Here is a 20,329-nt window from a genome sequence, read left to right on the forward strand (position 1 = left end):
ATCTGCATACACATGATGCACACTGAGTTCACATTGGTAATGTATCTGATGTACTTTTGTAATAAATTGACAATGCACTAAAGCCAATGAGCATCTTGTTGTCCAACTTTTAAAAAAAAATATTAACCAAACTTGACCGGTACCAAAGAAATGTATGTCTGGAAGAACATAATGACTCCAGAAAACAACAAGGGAGGATTGTTCGTTCAGACATTAAGAGCCTATTGAGCCACTGAATCCTCAGCTTCCTGTTCGCTTATACCTCTATACCTCAAAGTCAGAGTAATACCCAGCCACCATGCTCTGTCAGTGCCTTGGCCTGGCTCCACCAGGAATCCCTCTGTGGAGCTTTAGGTGGCTCTCCCTGTTATTCTACGCTTTCCGTGCCTCCGTTTGATCCTCTACTTATCACCCAACACAGTAAATGCCTAAGTCAACTGCCAGCCTTTTCCTTTTGTGATTGCATGGCAGCAGCACATTTTTCACATGCTTCTCTCCAGTGTCAACAGTGTGCCACCTGTTTTACACCCAATTACTGTACAACAGATCCCAAACACTCCCTGCTCCCCCCAAAGCCCTCCCCTCACAGACATCAGAGTAGAAAGCACGGCAACGCTGTTATTGACAACACCCACTTTAATCCACAAGACGTGTAGAAAAGTGGAATTATTGCCGACAATAGAGTCAATATTTCAAGGATTTGAAGCCTTTGCCCTTTACAAACAAACTTAATATTGTTTGATTGCCTGAATGCTTCACAACCTTATCTGGAGTTTAATAAGAGTTTAAGAGGGAATGGGAGCGTTATGGGTTCTACCACTATGTGGAGGAACACACTGTACATTTCTTTGACTTTTTGACAGACAAAATGTGTTCTACATTTGTTCATAGCCCATGTATCAGATAAAACATCAGGTATTTCCTTTTTTGTTTTAGTGACAATGCTTTCATTTCTGTATTTCATCACTTTCATTAAATGTGCAAAACAGTGAGAAGGGTTATGCAAAAAAGAAAACATAGACTTTGGTCAACTTTGCAATTATTAGCAATATTATACGTACATATATAGCAGTGTGGTCTGTTGGACCCCAAAAAATGAGGAAGGAAAACTAACATTTCAACAAACTTTATTGATATTTAAGTTTAGATAAAGTTTATTTTTTACTCTACATGTGTGAGGAGCAATTTCAAAGAACATCAAAGACTACATCTCTGGTTAAAACACCATAAAAATCCACATCCTTGGAAGACTTTGTCAAAACTTAAATGAAATGTACCACGGTTTAAAGAGAGGGTTTCTGACTGAGCTACTTCTCAAACATAACACCCAGAAAGTGTTTTTGAGCACCGCGACACAGCTGCACACAGACGCATATTCATAAAATGCTTGCTTTGCGTTCCATGTGTATCATGTTCAGGGGGATTTGTGGGGAGAGTGAGAGCTCCTGCATGTAAAGGTTGGCTAGTCATTTAAGCGTGACTTGCTGGGCACATAGAGGTAGGCTGAGGGCAGCGGTGGGAGTCGGTGGGATGGTCTCGGTGTTGTTTTTCACACACAGGAAGGCAGATCTGGGCGTGTGGCACTGCTTTGGGTTGAGGTCTGCGGGAAGGTGAAGAACCAAGCATCTTTCTTAGAGCTGGGTCTAATGCTGCACAATCTTAGAATGGCACAGAGGTCCAATAAATCCCCATGTTCCTCTCTGAGTCTCAAACTGTGCTGAGGGGTGTGAATGAGCTCTTTGATAAGCATGCAGTCTGAGGGCACGGCTTGCTCTGGTGATGAGGGGGGGGGGGGGGGGCCTCTGGTCAAATTGTGGCGCTAACTGCAGCTCTTTGTGATGCTTTTAGGGTCTTCTGAAGGATCTGAGAGATCCCAGCTGACCCAGAGCAGGGCTGTGAGTGCACATCTATGACCTGTTGACCCTGAGGGTAAAAGTAAAGAAAGGGAGTAGAGGGGGGTCAAGGATGGCACACAAAGTGAACCATTAGGCAACCAGAAAACTCTGTCACTCTCTCTATGAATGCAGAATTTATGGGAAGATAATCTCAATAACAAGAATTTACGTTTGCAATCATTGCATCATTGTGAGGCAAAGGATGAAACATGAGTTACACTAAGCTTTGCACAGACATCTGCAGCCCACAGACTTCCATCTGCTGGATTACAGAGCACAAAGACTTGCATACAGTAATATAAATCAGGGAAGTTGGGACTGAGGCAAAGTGAAGAGCAGGGGGCCTTGGCAGCAGAGGACACAGTTAGAGAAAGAGTGTCGAGGAATTACAAGGCTATTATCATAAGTTAGTGTTTCCCAACCTTTCCGGCTTTTTGGCCCTTTAAATGAGCAAAATACGTTAATTTTAGAGGATGGAAAAGGTACAAAGGAGGCAGTGTGTAATTTATATTTAATGCACACTGCAGAGACCAAATTGAATCAGCTTAATAATGAGGGTGAAATAAGTGTCAATAAAATTGTATGAAAACGGCCAATTGAATTTACTTTAATTGTCCCAATTTAGTTTGATTGACAAGTCTCTCTTCCAAAGGGATTTAGTCCTTTCACTAGATTATGTGATGAAATAATGATATATATTATAATAACATGATATGACAAACATTCTTCCACATTGCATCGAAATGGAGCTCTATTTAGAAAATGTTGACATTTTAAAACGGTGGATTTGAAGAAGAGCAGAAAAGTCAGATGAAGGTATTATACCATTGATTGATAAATTGACCATTTCTCTTGTTATTTCTAATACAGTATCTAAATATCATGATGGGAACCATATAAAACGAATTACTGAATTTGTATTAATAGCTGCAGGACTGTAAGTGATAAAAGATATATATTACAATATTATATATTACTACTTTTTATTCTTAGGAAACAGAAAGTTGGGAGGAAGAGGAGAGAAAAACAGGCGAGCTACAACATGTTAAGGATAATATAACTTTTAGTATCGCACCAGGACTTTGTTAGAGTCGTACACCACTGCAACATGAACTATTGCAAATGTAGATATTGATGCTTACTTATAGCTGTTGTACAGGCATTACAAATCTGCCAGGAAAAGGTTTCATCTGATTGATAAGCATAAAGACACATGTTTTCCTCCTCTAAGGCTGTAATAGTTGGAGAAGGTGCAACTGTTCACTGTATCACCCCCTGTTCAGGAATAAATCAGAACAAAAGACAACACCGCCTTGTTTGACTGACACCTCTGCAGATATGCGATGTAGGAATGTTGGTTTTGGCCGCCATAAACTGATTCCCTGAAAGGCTCATGGGTGGAAATAAAGGCTAACGTGTCCGTATCAGTGTAAATTAACACTGTTATCACCACTCATGTTTGATTTTAAGAGCAAATAATCAGACAAAGGCAGCTCATATCAGTCTGACGCTCCTTTTCCAACGGGAAGAACAGAACACTTCCTGGCAGCACTTGCCAAGGAACCGGCAGCACTAAACCACCAATATAAGTTAAAGTCAAAGTCATGGGCAATAAAAGCTGAAGGTCTGGAAATTTACCTGCACTGGAATATAGAGCCCATAATTAAGTCGGTCTACCGCAAATGTTAAAGAGGTTTCTCAACATTTTGTCAAATTTAGTACATGAAGTGTCAGACTGGGACCCAGGCCCATTCAGACTTCCAAGGGCTTTGTCAATAAATAGACTCATTGTGAGTCTACAGCTCTGTTTGATGGAAAACCTCCTTTGAGTCACAGGAGGATCAGTATTTTTTTGTCTAAAACAACAGCGCTCTCTGGTGGCAGAAGAGAAACACTACAAGGCGCAACTTTATCATCAGGATACGCACCCAAAGCACGCAGTACTACATTTAACCACCAGAGTATACTGCATGTCAACATTTGCTCAAGTTTAAAGGCCGTGTCCTCATCCCATCCCACAAAACTGACACCAACCTGTAATTGAGACATAAAATTGCTCTATAAAATAAAGACTCCCTCTGGTGCTGATAAATTAGGGCAGCACTCCTCGGTTAGATCTCTTTCCTCTTCTGGTGAATGTGTTTTTGCAGACAGACCACTCTTTAGAATATGCTGAGATGCATTAAAAAAAAGAACGTCACGGAACAATTTGCTGCAGAATGGCGTTAACTGAATCCCCACCTGTTGAAATGTTAATCCTTAAATCATTATTGTGGGCTGCAAATGGCTTCCCTAAAAACCCCCTCAAAAGACTTGCAAGGCGGGAGAAATTAAAGCTGGTTCTAGTGTTGATTGTGTTGCTTTTTAACTTGGCGCTGCACGACTCTGACTGTGACTAATTCAGGATCTAAACACTTAACCAGCTTCTCAAGTAGCTGTTCCTGCACTGCAGCGTGAGCAGGGAGCAAGAAGGGAGGTAGGACACAGCTCCCACCTCAGAGTGAAAAGAATATCCTAATTAAACACAATCTGACCAATCACTGCGTGTACATCTCTGTGTCTCCAGGCCTTTATGGTTTTCTTCCTGCATTTTTCCACATAAGAAATGTTTCCAAGCAACCACTGACTGCAGAATGAGAAGTGGATATTGTCTGCACGGACTGCAACTGGACAGGATTCATACATAACCAGTGTGGAAATATTTGCCGTAGCACAACAGCATCTGCTTGCTCAATTAAGAGAAAGATCTTAAATCAAATCTAATAATATAAAAGGGCAGAGGCAGACAGGATGCATTTCGTAACAAAGGAAATTGCTGCAAGAAATGTTATCCGGGAACATTCTGTGGTTTAGTTTGCATTTTTTCAGTTTGTCTGTTAGAAAGGCCAAACTGTATCAATTGCAATTAATCAGCACAAGCATGTTTTGTTACTAGTTTTGCCTGTCAAATAATGTTTTATTGTGGCCCCTAATATTGAAGCTCTGGCTGGTGCAGAGTCCCAGACCCTCACAGTCCACAATGTGTTGTTTCTGCTGGTAGTAAAAGTGATTTTTTAAACCAGTGTGTAGCTCATCAAGTGAGGAAAGCAGATGTCTGATACAGTGCAGGCCCATCTGTGACCACCTCTCTCCTTTAAGTTCACTCATTGTATGAGTTTTTATCTAAAGAACCGATGGAAACTGAAATGCACAGACGACTTCCCCACACAAAGATATTAGCGATAACCTAATTTGCAACTTAATGATCTAAGCAGAGATTTTATGACTGAATTCCTCTCCTTCATTAACTGACTGCTGTGCTTTATTACGAAGAGAAAGGAACCAATTAAAGCAATTCTCACAATTCAACACAATTTTTGCAGTGACACTAGTTTCAGCTTGGTCTCGGCAGAACCAAGGGTCCTTGACAAGGACTTCTCAGACAAATGAGGAGAGGTTTATTTTGCACATTCTATACATTTCACTTGAGTGAAGTAAAACTGTAGTCTGTGCTGCTTTGCCGTCTTTGTTTTTGTTTTTTTTCCTTTTATCGTTATAGAATTAAACTGTTAAATTGAGTGATACTCTTAGGTTTATGATATTATGTGTCAATAATATATTATTGTAAACATGTTCCTGTCTTGTCCAGTATTCAGGAGTGTAAACCCAAATGGAGATACCGACAATAATCCCAGAAGTACAGTAATTGCCCCTTCAGCTTAAAATTCTACATCAAAAATATGTTTTATAAGGCATCAATTCAGCCGGTATAATTTTAATTTCCTGCGTGTCTACTTGAACAGTTATCCCCTGCAATTTCATTTGCTTAAAGATCATCTGTATGATCAAGAAAACAATTAGTTTAAAAGTGTTTCATCTGTGTTTTTTCCCTCTCAAAACCTGTCGCTGCAGTTTTATACTGACACCATCAAACCGGAAGTCGCCCCGCGCACTGTGGCTAACTTGACACTGGTCCTCCTCTCCGCATTGAAGGGCTTTGCTGGGAGGCTGGATCAGGATGAAGATCTTTGGAGTCACAGGGACTCAACTTTCCAAACTGCTGTCCACTTGTTGCGCACTCCTCCGTCACGCTCCGTGGGGAGCAGTCTCGCGCTGTTGAGTCGTTTCCATCTTTGTGTTTTAATTAAAATTTTTAAATTTTTAAACTCTCTTTTCACGCGTTTTTTATCTCCTCCGGCATTGTTTTGGCTACTTTTCGTGGACTTCCAGAACAGACACCGGTTGCGCGCGCCCCCCCCCCCAGTGTTGACCATGCTGCAAACTTTACACTGAAACCTGTTCCGTGATGTGAAGCATCTGTCGAGGGGGGAAACAAGGTTTTTTTTTGCATTTCTTTACTCAACATGACTGAGGAGAGCAGAAGTGAACACAGAGCTGAAAGCGGGAAGGACTTGGAGAAGCAGCTCCGTTTACGAGTGTGCGTCCTGAATGAGCTCCTGAAGACCGAACGGGATTATGTTGGCACGCTAGAGTTTCTCTCGGTAAGTAGCGAGGATCATTGTTTACCAAAGACGGCACAAACAAAAGTGCACATTTTTAATCAACAAAATGAAACAACAAAGTAAGCAAACAAACAAAAACGTCCAGCCTGTTTAGTATGCACGCTGCATCCCGGATCCAGAGCCAGACCTGGTCCACTCAGTGTTACATGTTAATAACCTGCAGCATGCTACTGCTGCTGGTAATACTGCCAGCAGGCTGTCCGACATAAGACTCAACTGTTACCCGTAATGCTCTCTGAACCCATCCCCTTTGATGGAAACGTTAACTTTTCAGATTGGCAAGTGTGAAATCTGGAAAGCAGGTACAAAGAGGCGTTGCACAGCTTTAGTTCCTGCACAGCCAGTGTGACGTTTAATCCTCTCAGTGTGCTCAAAGGCTGCTAGAGGCTCGTAGTGGTTTGTCTGATCACAAGCTATTTGAAGTCATTTGAAGCACCAGATCGTTTTAGATAAATACACCTAAAATCACAACAAAATCAAACGTTTAAAACATTATTTTTTCATATTTAAATGACCATATTCTCTTATAATTCTTACTTTCTACGCAGTGTTTACTCTAGCATACACCTTGAAGTTGCAGTGCATCAGTCCAGCTGATTGTATCCACCTTTACAATCATTCTGCGTTAGAAATAAGCTGTTTATTTAAAAAAGAAAGAGCTGAAATTCACCAGGGACACTTCTATAAGCGTATCTGTATTCCTGCTCGCCCTGTCTTTGTAAACTTGTGCCGTACAGCGTCACTGTTCCATCCACATCCTCCCCCCCCCCACTTCTCAACCAGCGTAGAAAATACAGTAGGAGTGCAGTTTGCATGCTTCCTTTGCCAACTTCTGATCAAATCCAGAAGTGTGTGGAGTTCTGCCAAGGACGGCACAGGTGGACTCAAATGAAAACCACCGGAGCTGCCGCTTCAGCTGGCAGCACGTCTCCGGCTGAGCACATCGCTCGGTTGCAGAAAAACACATGAGCTGTTAGCTTAAAATAACACCTAACCTTAAAGAAACAGTGGAAATGTCCCCTGTTTAAACCAGAAAGCCGTGAAAAGTTGTCCCTGTGTACAGTCGGTAATCAAGTCTCATTGACAAAGAAAGCTGTGGCTGTTGAGGATGCTAAAACACGGACCCCGTGTGATCTGGACTGTATGTTTGGACGGCTCCCACCACATTTTCTCAACAGTTTAAGCTTCTTACTGCGATGGGAACTTTGCGAGGTCGTCTGGTCGAAAGGGTGCCGGGTTTGTGTGTCATTAAGAGTGCTATTTCCCAGACCGCATGTATGAACGTGAACACCCTGACCTCCCTCCCACTGCCCAGATGTTTCCAATGGAGGACAGAGGGTCCAGGGAGGGGATGGAGCTCTATCTGGCCTTTCTTAGAAGTGGCATCGCTGGAGAAGTGGAGGAGGCGATTACATGAGGGAATGTGTCCTCTGTCCTCTGGCGGTGGGGGTTTTTTGGGGGGGAATGCAGCCAACCCTCCTTTATCAACCCCCTGTGGTGCTGGAACTGGGATTCATTTCAGAAGTGACTGATCCTTACAAGGCGACTCTGTTCTGGCCCCGGGGAACGTCGGCATGGACGCATCAGATTGAGATCTGACCGCGATAGAGATTGCAATTGTTGATTTTAGCTGGAGCTGGATGTTAATAAAGAAGCTAGAAAGTGAGAGAAGAATACAAGGACTCACTGTTATCTACACTGTCTTATCATCTAAGGGAGTATTGTGGAAGACACTCAGGATGATCAAAGACCGCCCCACTGGGGAGAGAGGGGTCATAAGGAAGACTTTCATCTGATCAGACACAAGCACACGGTCCCCCCCCCCCCCCCCCCCCCTTCTTCTACTGCCACGCTAGAACCAGTTAGGAACCACACAAGTTTCTGTGTGTCTAGAGGTCCGAACAGAGGACAACCCGGGCCCCCCCCCCTGTGCGACTCCCTGGTGGGATAATCCAGGAGACGCCGAGTACCAGCGGGGAGAGAGGGTTGAAGGGGATATTGCTAGAGGGGAGAAGGGAAAAGGATAGAGCTGATCACGCAGTAGATATTGCCAGGAGGGTGAAGGGTAGGGGGGGGGGGGGGGGGGGGGGGGGATTCTGCAAGTGGCTGCAAGCCATATTTCCTGGAGGAGGAATTCCTCCGAGGTTAGGAAATGCTGGGGAACAATGAGGCTCCGGTCAGTAGCCAAAGTTGAACTGCAGAGCAGAGATCGCTGCTGCTGATCCGTGGGACCCGAACACAATGCGCCTCACACACGTATACCTTACTGTTAAGGTAGTGGAAAACAACGTGGACGATTAGAGCAATTTGTCCCAGGACAGTCTGAGCCTATTGTGCAACCGTACCTAACCTCTCGTGGGAAAGTGTGCTGATTACATCTTGCATGGTCTCAGTATTGTAAAGTCTAAATTTGACTTTCTGTGGATTAAAGGAACACTTTTTTAAACCGCATGCACTGAACTTCCACAGTAGTCGGGGCAGTGAGAGGACGGGCTCTAGGGAAGCCGTTTGAAATATCTCAGGGCCCTCTTACGTAATGAACAATTATAGCCAGATATAGTGGGCGGCGGTGGACACTGGTGTTTATCTTGGACAGCTACGAGCCAATAGAATGTTCTTAGAAAATCGCCTAAATGACTGGAACAAATCAAGACCTAATGTAAACAGTCATTTTAATGAGGTCTTTGCCTTTCTGTGTTTGTTTGTTTTGTCTTCTTCTTCACAGTGTCAAATGAAATGCTTCACATAGTCTCTGACATTGTTCGCTCTTGATAGAGAGACTTTGAAAGCCATGTGCTTGCATGATGAGCGCTTCTTTGCAGGAAGAATGTAAGAAGGGACAAAGGAGAAAATCTTTCATGTCCTGATTCTGGAGGGAGATCTGAGCCACAAGTTAACTTAATATATTCCAAAGAGCTTTGCAGTGCATTAAGTGGTCCCTTAGCTGCCCCCCCCCCCCCTCCCTCAAAAAAAAAAGCCTGTTGAACTATGAAGCAACCGCAGAGTGTGATGTTAGAAAACAGTTTTAATCCCTTGCATAAATCTAAATGAATAAATGTGGTTTGAGACGTTGTGATGCTGTGGAAACTCTCCGCACTCTTTGTTATTCTCTTAAAAAAGCGACGGACCATCAAGTGATGACATTTAAGAAATACAGCATGTGTACTTTCACACCTTTTTAAATACAGTCGCATACGATTATCCTTGTTATATTTGCTGTCGCGGACTTTATGTGGAGAGGTTATTGGGCAACAAACATGTCTGTGGTCACTTTAAGTCAGTGGTGTCTGCAAGAAGTCGGGGAATCGAGCCTAATGGAGAAAGCAGCTGTTAAGGAGGATCATTTACTGGCTCTTAGAAACCCAGGTGTGTGTGTGTGTGTGTGTGTGTGTGTGTGTTAGAGGTTCCACATCTCTCTCTCGCAGGCTTTAGATTTTCTGTTTACATTACAAGCTTTCTTTGCTTGTAACATGTGACTAGTGGGCAGTCCTGAAGGAGGTTAGGTCACAAGGCCACGACGAGAAGGCACCTATGCACCGAGCGGACTGCCGATGACCCCAAAGGTCGCGACCCCTTGTTCCTATCCCCTTCTTGTCTGTTAATCTGTAGGCTTGGGGCCAATACCAAGCTCCCTCCTGTGTTCTGATGGAAACAGGAACCGAGGATGCTGACGGTCAGTGCGTCCTGATTTGATGGAAACACACAAACGAAAAAATGTGTAACAGGCTATATATGGAGGCATGTTGTATTCATGTTGGAAGCCAAAATAAGTTATTGTACATTTTTGTTTTCAATAAATACTAAACAGCTGAGATGAATTGAACTGTAAATATTTACTGGGTAGTATTTAACACACAGCAAAACGCTTAATTGTTCATGTTTTGGGGGTCAGAAGCCAGAAATGTTGGCAGCTGTTGCCTGGATCTGTTGGAGCAGATTCTGGGTTAAAGAGGGCAACAGTTGTATATGTTGGTGTAACGAGACTGACACCACGTGATATAGATTCTACCAAGCTGTTTAAATAGCTTTTTTTTAAGTGACACATCAGATACGATTGAACATGTGTGCTCACATGATGCTGGTGTGTTTGGATCGGGTGGTTTTAAGGGCTGAGGGCGAGTGCTTGTGGCCATTTACAGTTGCTTACATTAGTCTGACTCCATAATGGGCTGCATTTAGTGATATAAGATTCACGCAGGCTGATGTTTTCTGCCCTGATTGCTCTCTTCTTTATTCCTTAATCACTTCCTTTATTCATTTACGATCGCCCCCCCCCATCGTACCGTTAGTCATTCCACACCAGCATCTTACCCTCTCTACCCTTTCGTATACCTCAAATCTCAAAACACATACACAACTATGTTTTGTATGTGCGTGTGTTTTATGTTTTGAGAAGCAAAAGAAAGAAATGGAAGCAGAGACAGAGGTGAGATTGTTTCTCCTTGGCTCTTATAAATTTAATTAGGTGAAGTCTCTGCTCTCTGAGAATGCAGACTGTTCTTTCTGCTGTCCCCCCCCCCCCCCCTGTGTGAGGCCCCTGAACGGATGACGTGGCTTACTTAGCATTACAATTTCCCACCACGGCCATTACACAAGTGACCTGCCTGATTTTTGTTTTTAGTGTAAATGCATTCTCTCTCTGTTTGGTCATAACTGTGTATTTACTGTGAGCCCTTTTTAGGATGCACGTGCAGTATCAGTAGATGCATTGTGTGCGTAAACCTGTTCAGCAACCACACCTTAAAGATAAATCCAGACTTTAACCAGCCTGAAGAAGAATGATAGTGAAGATTAGATCAGCGACAGCAGAGCCTTCGCCCGCTGAGAGTTTTGCATCAACCTTCAGTCCCACATGGGTGGGATTATGCTTCATCTTCCCACTGAGCATTTCTACTCTGCTGTGTTTTGCATGCCTTTCAATATCTTATACATTCATTTTTACTGAAAAAAAAGATAAGGCAATTCCCTCGATGTAGCAGATGGGATGGATTGCATTGTGAAATATTCAGTAACATGCGTTGTCTACATTATGCCAGGTTGTGGAAGTACTAGAAATGTTGAATGTTGTAATATTAAGTGAGAGGCGCGATAGAGAAAGTTCATGTAATTTGAGTTTAATGCTTGTTGCTGCAAAATGTTCTTGACCCGTGTGTAGGGCAAGGTGTTGAAACTCAATCATTTAGGGTGGCCAAAACGTGCACTGGGAGCAACGTTTCGAAATTAACTTTTATTATGGGAAAAGATCCTGCAGTGCTGCTTTTTATTTTAACATTTCACCATAGTAAATGTGGCTTCTTTTTTGTTAAAGGAATAGTTCAACGTTTTGGGAAATACACACATTCACATGTCCTGCAGAGAGTGAGAGGAGAAGACCGACACCGCACTCACGTCTGTACAGTAAATACGACCCGAAAAAACAAACTTTGACAAACTTTTGTCGTTGTCTAGTCGTGCCCATGACTTAACTGATGACTGTTTGGTTGCAGTCATTTAAGCCCTTCTTTCTGTCAGTGTAAGAAACGTATCAGGTTGTTGCGCTATAGAGCGCTCTCTTGCTTTTGTCTCAGAGGCCATTTTTCTCAAGCAGGATTTCCTTCCTTCCTGGCCCTCCCCGTCTTTACATTGTGCTGCACGTTTCCTGCTTCGGCACGCACACACTCGCACACTTCCCCCACTGTCTCCACTGGGCCTAGGGAAAAGGAGAGTTTTGCCACAGATGCCCACTTGGCGACGGGAGGCTTCGTTGCGCAGGCGATAGGGGCCGCGAGGACCCCTGTGTTGAATCCACAGAGTGGATTTAGCCCAGGAGGAGGCAGAAGGTGGTGCTTTCCTGCTGCCAAAGAGGAGAAGGCGGCCTTTGATTTGGCCAGTGCCAGCTGCCCGGTCACATGGCGCTTCCGTGCAACAAGTAGAAGAGTGACGGGACTACGGTTGACACTTGTCAGGACATTCATGGAGTTGAAGGGGTCATCATCACAAGGGGGGGCCTGTGTTGTAGCTGGCGTGCTCTGCCGCACGGAACACACACACACACACACACACACACACACACACACACGCACACAGACACACACACTTGCTCCGATCAGTATGCCTGCAGTGTTTACTTAGCACCCTCCATCCTTCTTCAGCTTTTCCATGATTCTGCAGACACTAATAAAGATGACAATATGTTTACAAATGAATTAAATGCGAGTCTGCTGCTAGTCGGATTACGGTTATATTGTTTGTAAAAGAATTTACCAACCGTGTGGTTTGGTATCATGGATTTCCCCACAAACACAAGTGCAGCTGTCTCTAAACTTTCAAATCTGACTTTAAACAATGTTGATGAATTGTCCCCAGAATAGGTTGAGACAAGTTTGCATGCTCTCTCTGTGATTTAAACTCACACTTTCCATGCCATTCATGCCTCTGAATCCATAAACACCCAGAGCTGCCCAGCCAGACGTGACGGTAAATTCCACTTCACTAAATTATTTAGTTAAGCTCTTGAATGGAATTTTCTATAGTAGCTCTAAAAGTTAGACAAGTGTGTCTCTGTCTCAAAGCATGCCATAGACATCCTTTTATGTCTGTCTGTCTTCTTTCTGTCTCTTTCCATTTTATTTCCAGCCCCTGACCTGAAACAAGTTGTCCCTAGACAGTGAGTAAGCCTCTACTTCCCACTTTTAAGTCTTAAGCTGGCCTTTAACATTCTTTCTAGTCTGAAGTCGCAACATGTGTACAGTCGATTTACTTTCACACGTGAAGGGACGACTTGATAACTGAAGAATAGCCTTGAATGTGAGGTCTAAAGTCTGGCGTCCTTCATCAGACCCTAAAAGCTGCCTCCATATCACGATAAGCTTTGAGGAGAACGTTTGGGGTGTTGTTGGGTAGATTTGCTAAAAACTTTAGATGAGTTTCAGTGGAACCTGCATGAATTTATTATTTTAGTGGTTTCTGTTGTGATGCAGCCATGTTGGCGTGGTGCCTCCTGCTCTGTCCATTCACAGACAAAAAGAAGGGACGGTGAGCCGAACCCTGGCAGGACGGGGGGGGTATTTGTACGGGTGGGCATTGCTCTGAACAGTTGTGTTTGGGGGAGAGGCAGGAGAAACTGGCAAGGCAGTTGTTCAATCCTCTATTGACAGTGTCCGGTCCTAAGTGTGAGAGAGGCTGACTCTGCAGCTCTTCCTTGTTTTCTTGCCAGTCCTGCTGAGACGGATGGCATGGGGGGGGGGGGGGGGGGGGGGGGCCTCCATCGGACGATTTGATGGCCTGAAGCGCTAATCAAATGAACAATCTGAACGTGTGACAGTCATGCTTGGGAGTGCATCGCTGATTGATTCTGCTGAGTCATCTTGCTCGTCACTACAGGCTGCTGGTGTGTGGTTCCTATGGGAGTTGCCGTCTATCAGTTGATGATGGTTTGCCTGGCTGCACGTGGAGATTGGAGAAGCATGGCAGGTCTCTAGAGAATAACTCATCTCCTAGAGGCTGGTCTCACTGCTTCATACCCAATTTCAGTCAAGTCAAAAGATGTTCCTAATATGCGGAGGATTCCCACGCATCGATAGTGCCGTGAGGGGTGAAATTGAACAGACCCACAGCCTGTCGGGCATTCAGTTATACGGACGTGGCCTCAAGCATCGTTTTTATGCTCGTGTTCATTTCAAAGTCGCTCACCAGGAGTCAGGCGGAGACATTGGACACATTTTATCATTAGATAAAACGCTTCAGGGACACTGGAAGGACAAGAATAACATGAAAGAGAAGAACCTTTCTGTACACAGGCAGTGGGTTATGGAGATGCCTCAAATTAAATTGTTGGTCTTCACTTTTCCTTTACAAGCCAGATTTTCCCCTGCATTTTCCACAAAATGATCAAATAACTATCTTTTTTTGTGTTCTTCATCAACGGTATTTTATATTTTTCCGAGAGTCACGTGGTGCTCGTACAGGCTTCCGAAGACAAATTAACTTTTGTTCCCTCGAAGAACCTGTAAAATGAATTCACACCATGTTCTCCGTTGTTAATTAAAACCAGAGAGCCTGCATTGAGCTGTGCAGATGAGCCCTAATAGCCACTCCCAAGATAGACAAATTAACATTCCCCGCTACATTAAGAGTGTCTGTTTCCTGTATACATTCCCGGTGGAGAGAAACGGACCTGTCAAACCAGCCAGAGGAGTAATGAGATGGGTAGCTCGGGATGACTCCTTTTGGTGTCATCAGGACCTGTTGAAGACAGGAGGGGCCTGGCTTATGGGAGGGAATCACTACAAAGAGCCTTTTCTCTCTTTTCGGATGTTCCCTTGTGTGCTCTCAGCATCGGAGACTGGCTCTGTCTCTGGTCAGGACTTTTTGGCGAAAATTCAGTTTTTGCTTGCCAGGAATTTGTGTGTGTGTGTGTGTGTGTGTGTGTGTGTGTGTGTGTGAGAGAGAGGCTGGGAGATTTAACCCTGTGTAGTTGAACTCTGGTTTAAAAGCAGTTCATATGTGCAAGAAGAAGGCCAAACAAGGCTGTCTTTCTTTTTACTTCCCTCTGTACTTCCTCTCTATCTGTTTTTATGTCTGCATTGTCTTCTTCTATCTCTGCTGCTCTCTCATTTTCTAACACACACACACACACACACACACACACACACACACACACACACACACAGGGGCTCAAGAGACTCAGGTGTTTCTCGAGCTTTGCCTGAGGGTGCAGAGCTGCTTGCTCACCTGTTACATGCTGTCCTTTAACGGTTATCGTCACGGTGTGTTACGATTTAGTCTGCCATCCCAGGGGACAAGATGTATGTATGACAGAGAAACACACATATACCCCCCAAAAAAGCCTGTAACGTTAATGAGCATACCTTCACAGTCTAGTGATTCAGTACAGTGGGCTTTATCGTGTGTGAGCTGTTGTTTGTGTCTCCATCTCTGTGGTCGAGTGGTCGAGCTTTGTCTCATCTTTTATTTGTTATAGGATTTAAAATATACTCCTGTACATGTGTGTTGTAATATTCCTCCACATTTAATCTGTTTCACGCTACTAAATTGTAATCATATGGAGAAACACGATGTTTCTGTGTTTGTCTGTTTGCCAGCTCTCCAATCAGGACAACAAAGCCCATCAGTGAATCATCAGCAGACAAAAGAGGCAGTTTGTCCAATAGACTCTCAGAAAGGCCTATTCATTCTTCCAGAGTTTTACTGGTGTCCAGTGCCAATGAACTCAGATTGGAGCTATTTCAGTTGTTTGCAACAGATCCGACGTCTATGCAAAAGCAATTCAACTTTGGGAGAAGAAGAAGAAGAAGAAGTTGTAGTTCAGTACTTTTAATTTCAAGCAGAGCATTGTGTTTGAGGGACCACAGGGACCTGAAATGGTTGTTTTGCATGTAATTCATCAAACGGGCCCCTTCTTCCTGCCTACTCCTCCAATAGTTTTAACTTGAATGCATTAGCAGATGTTTGAGGCTAGCTCTGTACTTGATTCAAACTAATTCCTGCATGGGAGCAGCTAGATGGCTTTTTTTTTTTTTTTTTTTTAGCAAAGCAATTTGCTGCATCATTTTTGCTCTTTTCGGATCTGTTTAGTGCTCTTTTCCTCTCTGGGTTGGATTTGTATTCCCATCACAGCCCACTCTGCTGGCTGTGGAAGGTGATGGATGACATGCTTTTTCTCCCCTCGCACTTTTCTCCATTCTCTCTTCCACTCACTTCACATTCACGTTCCGTATTTTTTTCATTTAACTCAAGCGGCATGCTCTGGTTTGGCAACTACGCCGTACACACACTTTATTTTGAAGAGCAAGAATGTCCATCATTGTCTCTCTTGTTATGTCGTTGATGGTTTACGTGTTTTTAGGAAGCCAGTGAGCTGTTTTTGCCAAACTCCTCTGGTGTGATTCACATGTTTCATTGACACACAGAGATCAACATGTACAGTAGGACTGGCAAGCCTTCCGCTGATTGTATCTTTCCAATCTGGTGGTGGGGGAGGGGGGGGGGGGGGCAACATTGCATAATGTCCATTCACAAAGTGTCCTGAACTCGGTTGGCTCAGCGCACAATCTGTCGGGAAGCATTACCTCCTGCAAGTCTCTGCATTTCCTTTCCTGACACTACAATCCAGGTGTAATTTCCCTGAGCGAAAAAAAACATACGTTAGCAAACTGCAGTTATTGAGCGAGCTGTCACTCAAAAGATTGAGGCGGTTTTCCACTCATGTGCAGTCATAGTAAGTGGGTGATGGACAGGTGGCCTGCAGGTGAACCTGATTTCAGCTTCAGTGTGAAAGTCAGGTTGCTGTATCACGCGGGAGCATTACTGCATCAGACTGTACGGCCATGATTTCCACTACGGCGGCTTTGTTGCCTACATCATGTGAGCTTCTGTTGATTAATGGCCGGTAGGGCCCCACGCAAGTGATTGGACCAATCTATTCATCACACCCATCTGCTCTGTGGAATAATGAAAACTGTAATGGCGTTTTAATGCGTAGTCCCCCCCCTCAGCCATTAGAGTGACAATCCAGGTGATTATACCAGGGCCCCAGGGAACAAAATTACTTTCTGACATAGTTTTTTTTTCCCCCTTGTTGAATGCTGTTGATACATGATTACGGATATAAAATGCATGTACTGTATGTACAACAAGTAGAAAGGAAAATGTCTGAGGCAGAAAAGAACAGCCGCTGCTTAATTCCCTTCCTGAAATAAAAGTGTGCCTGTGGCTACTCAAATGAGTGATGTGTGTGTGTGTGTGTGTGTGTGTGTGTGTGTGTGTGTGTGTGTGTGTGTGTGTGTGTTGGTGTGTTTGTTAGGGTGAGTGGATGCCATTTCGGAGACGAGTCTAACTTTCCTAGGATGGCCAATGGAAAGAACACTGTAAGAAAATCCCTGCCGTTGTCCAACTCTTTCATCCTCTTTGTCTTCAGAGCTCATCACTTTACATCATAATTTTTCCGAGTATCTGGCAAGATTTTGCCAATGATAAAAAAAAAAAAAAAATCAATATCTAAACCTCAAAGAATATTCTTAGACTCACATTTGTGAAGAGAAAACTATGACTTGTCGTTCAGTGTTTTCTGCTCAGTTCATAATGTCTGGTCACGGAAAGTGTTTCATGAATCACGAACGTCTCCTGCTGAGCGTTAAATGCAATGAGGTCTGCTGGTGATTCAGCGGTTGCTGGTGCCCAGGCATGGTGGATTCCTGCTAGAAAGCACATCCAGTCCTGGGGGAACCTCCTAAAATCTATTGGTCATTACTAAGTATTAGGATAGAGCAACCGTGGTGGACCGTAGTGGAAATGTCATGGTTCTTTAACAGTTCTTCAGCTGCTGTAAAACTCATCCCTTTAATTTGATTAGTTTCTAGTAATTGTTGTCATCATAGACTCTCTTGCAGCTTTTAAAAACCAAGAAACAGTACAATACAAGGCGTTGGCAAATGAGCCGTGCATTAATGTAGTGCAGCTCTGTCAGGTGCTATACAAACCTGGAAACGGGCTTATATTCACTGTCACCCTGGGTGCTGTTACTGTGTCCATAAATCCAATCAGTCAGTCAGCTTCCCATCCTCCGTCCGTGGAGCTTTTTCCAGGATCAGTCTTGGCTGTCTCCTCGGAAGAGACATGTTAAGTTTCCACAAATCAAATCCAGTCTGAACCGTCCACAGTTCTAGAAATAACACCAACAGTGTCTCAAATTAATTGTTCCGACTTGTTTTCCGTGGCCGAGTCTGTTTTCTGTGTGGCGTACTCGTCTTGAAAACTACATGAAAGATGTTTTCAATTTCTGTGCAGCAAAAAGCAAACACTCTTATCTTCTGGGTGATAGCACAATATTCATTATCTCCATCCAATCAGATTTAGAGTCCCTGCACTCCATTATGACGTGTCTTTCTTTTCTCTTGTGTTGTTTACTTCTGATAAGCATCTGCAGTGTGGCTCCTTATGTTTCGCTGCAGAGCCCCCCCCCCCCCCCCCCCCGTATCTGTAGAGATGTTGTATAATTAGTGCTTTGCAGATATAGTGATTATCTCCCGTTGAATAGACTCTTCATTATTAAAACTGAAGTGATAGACTTCCCTAATGAGCCCATGTTTGATGGCACGCATCAATGATAGGAAGCTGGTTTTGATGCAAATGAGCACCACTTTTGCTCCGCTTAAGGTCCTGTACTGTAAGCACTGTCATGACTGTCGAAGTCTGCTCCGTGTTTGGACATATTAGACTTGCTAATCAGATGCTAATGCTTGTGAGTGGCAGAGTTGCGAGGCAAGGCAGCTACGGAATGGTAATCAGCGCCGGGTTGGCCTACAACAAAGAGGCTGATTATTTGAGCTCCCTTTTTTCCCCCCAAAACACGAGCCCGGATTCAAACACTTATACAGTTACTTTTGAAGTGTTGCTTGACGTCGATACGATGTGATTACGATGATTTCTGTAATTTCTTCATGAGAATTTGTTAGTTTTTTTCAAACAGAACGCAGGCTCTGTAATTAGCTAGAAATGGAGATTTTACCACGGACTTAGCGCAACCACCTTTCCCTCTGTCCCCAACCACTCGCTTAGATCTCGCTGTCAAGGAATAATTCTTGGCTTGTCCGCTCATTAAAGTAAGCTGTTTACATGCTTTGTGGTTGTATTGTGTGAGCTCGCTCGGGTCAGGCTGCCTGCTGTGTGGCGGCACTGGACGACAGATGGCATTATGGCCCCTCGGTGGGGCGGTAAAGGGACGCCCGTGGTTAGGGTCAACTGCAAAGACAGATGTAACTTCCTACTGCACTCACAGTGACTGTATGCGTTACTCTGCCGTTCTGCTTGGTCGTGTGTTTATGGAGCTGCTGATGGTTCGTGTCACGCTGTACCATGAAATGAGGCTTTGTGGGGTTGAAGTGTTTTTCTGCATCAGAATATGTTTGTTGCACTGTCTCTGTGCCTATTATGTTGTCGTGGTTTTGTGCGAGGATTGGTGTGATCAGTGACAGGCCATTGAATAAGTCAGAATTTGGGTTTTGACAGCCCTGTTGCATTCCCTGTGAGCTCTGTTTTCCCTAAATGCTGTGGCACACAGTTAGAGTCAAACAGTTCAAGTGTAATCTGTTTTCTTTCATTTGGTTCATTTATCTTCAGTGTCATGGGTCTTTTCACAGTGTAGTGTAGTGTAGTAGCTCTGGCAAAGTCCCAGTACACACTTTATTCTACTTAGAGATCTCATCTCTGCTTTGATCTTGCTTGAGTTACTGACCTTTATGCCATTCGGAGGATAAATAAAGTTATTAGTGTGACATGGGAAATGAAAACAAAGTGTCGGTAAAATAAAACCCAAATCACACAAGAGTTTTTCTGATGTTTGTGCCAAGGACATTTCTTTGCTGCTGATTTGACAGAAATATGAACATGGGGGACGTTGTTGTTGGCGCTCAACATCCAGTTTGATTAGACTACAATTTAAGCCTTGCTTTGGATTTCATCATAGCTTCCCCCCCGAAGTGAAGTGCATTACAGGCATCAATCAAAATCAAAGTGTGGTGCAGCCAATTCGTTTCCCCCCTGATCTTTCCACTGAAGATGGATTCCTCTCTGCCAAACTGTATTCCAAGCATTGCACACTAAAGATAAAGATTCATGTCTGGTACCTGTTGATGGATGTCTTCTTTTCTAAAAGCTCTCCCTCGGGCGGGGGTTCAGAAAATGACTAATTCCTCCTTAGTCACATTTTAAGAGTACATTCGAAGCACACCTTAATTCACCATTCTCAGAAAGTGCCCTGAAGCATTAAATGGGTTGTGCGGTGAAGCAGCCTGGGAACCAGCATCCTCAGGGACCGAAGAAAGTAAGAGCACTTCCCATCCATCTCAATTCACACACTGTTTGGCCTCTCAGACTCCCATCCCCAGCCACTTTACATCGCCTTTTGAAATACCATGCGCTGCAATTATTATT

At 43.8% G+C, this 20,329-nt stretch overlaps 1 protein-coding gene across 2 annotated transcripts in view; it reads left to right on the forward strand.

Annotated features, from left to right (window-relative positions):
• Nucleotides 1-6,238: 6,238 nt before the first annotated feature.
• prex2 (phosphatidylinositol-3,4,5-trisphosphate-dependent Rac exchange factor 2) overlaps nucleotides 6,239-20,329 on the forward strand; it is a 77,813-nt gene continuing 63,722 nt past the window's right edge. For both annotated transcript variants that reach the window (XM_076080439.1, XM_076080441.1), the window contains exon 1: nucleotides 6,239-6,376. In XM_076080439.1, coding sequence (XP_075936554.1) covers nucleotides 6,239-6,376 — 138 coding nt within the window. The remainder of the gene's footprint in view (nucleotides 6,377-20,329) is intronic.

The sequence above is a fragment of the Anarhichas minor genome, unplaced genomic scaffold, assembly GCF_050575085.1.
Source record: "Anarhichas minor isolate MPS153535 unplaced genomic scaffold, ASM5057508v1 ptg000074l, whole genome shotgun sequence".
NCBI classification, from domain to species: Eukaryota; Metazoa; Chordata; class Actinopteri; order Perciformes; family Anarhichadidae; genus Anarhichas; species Anarhichas minor.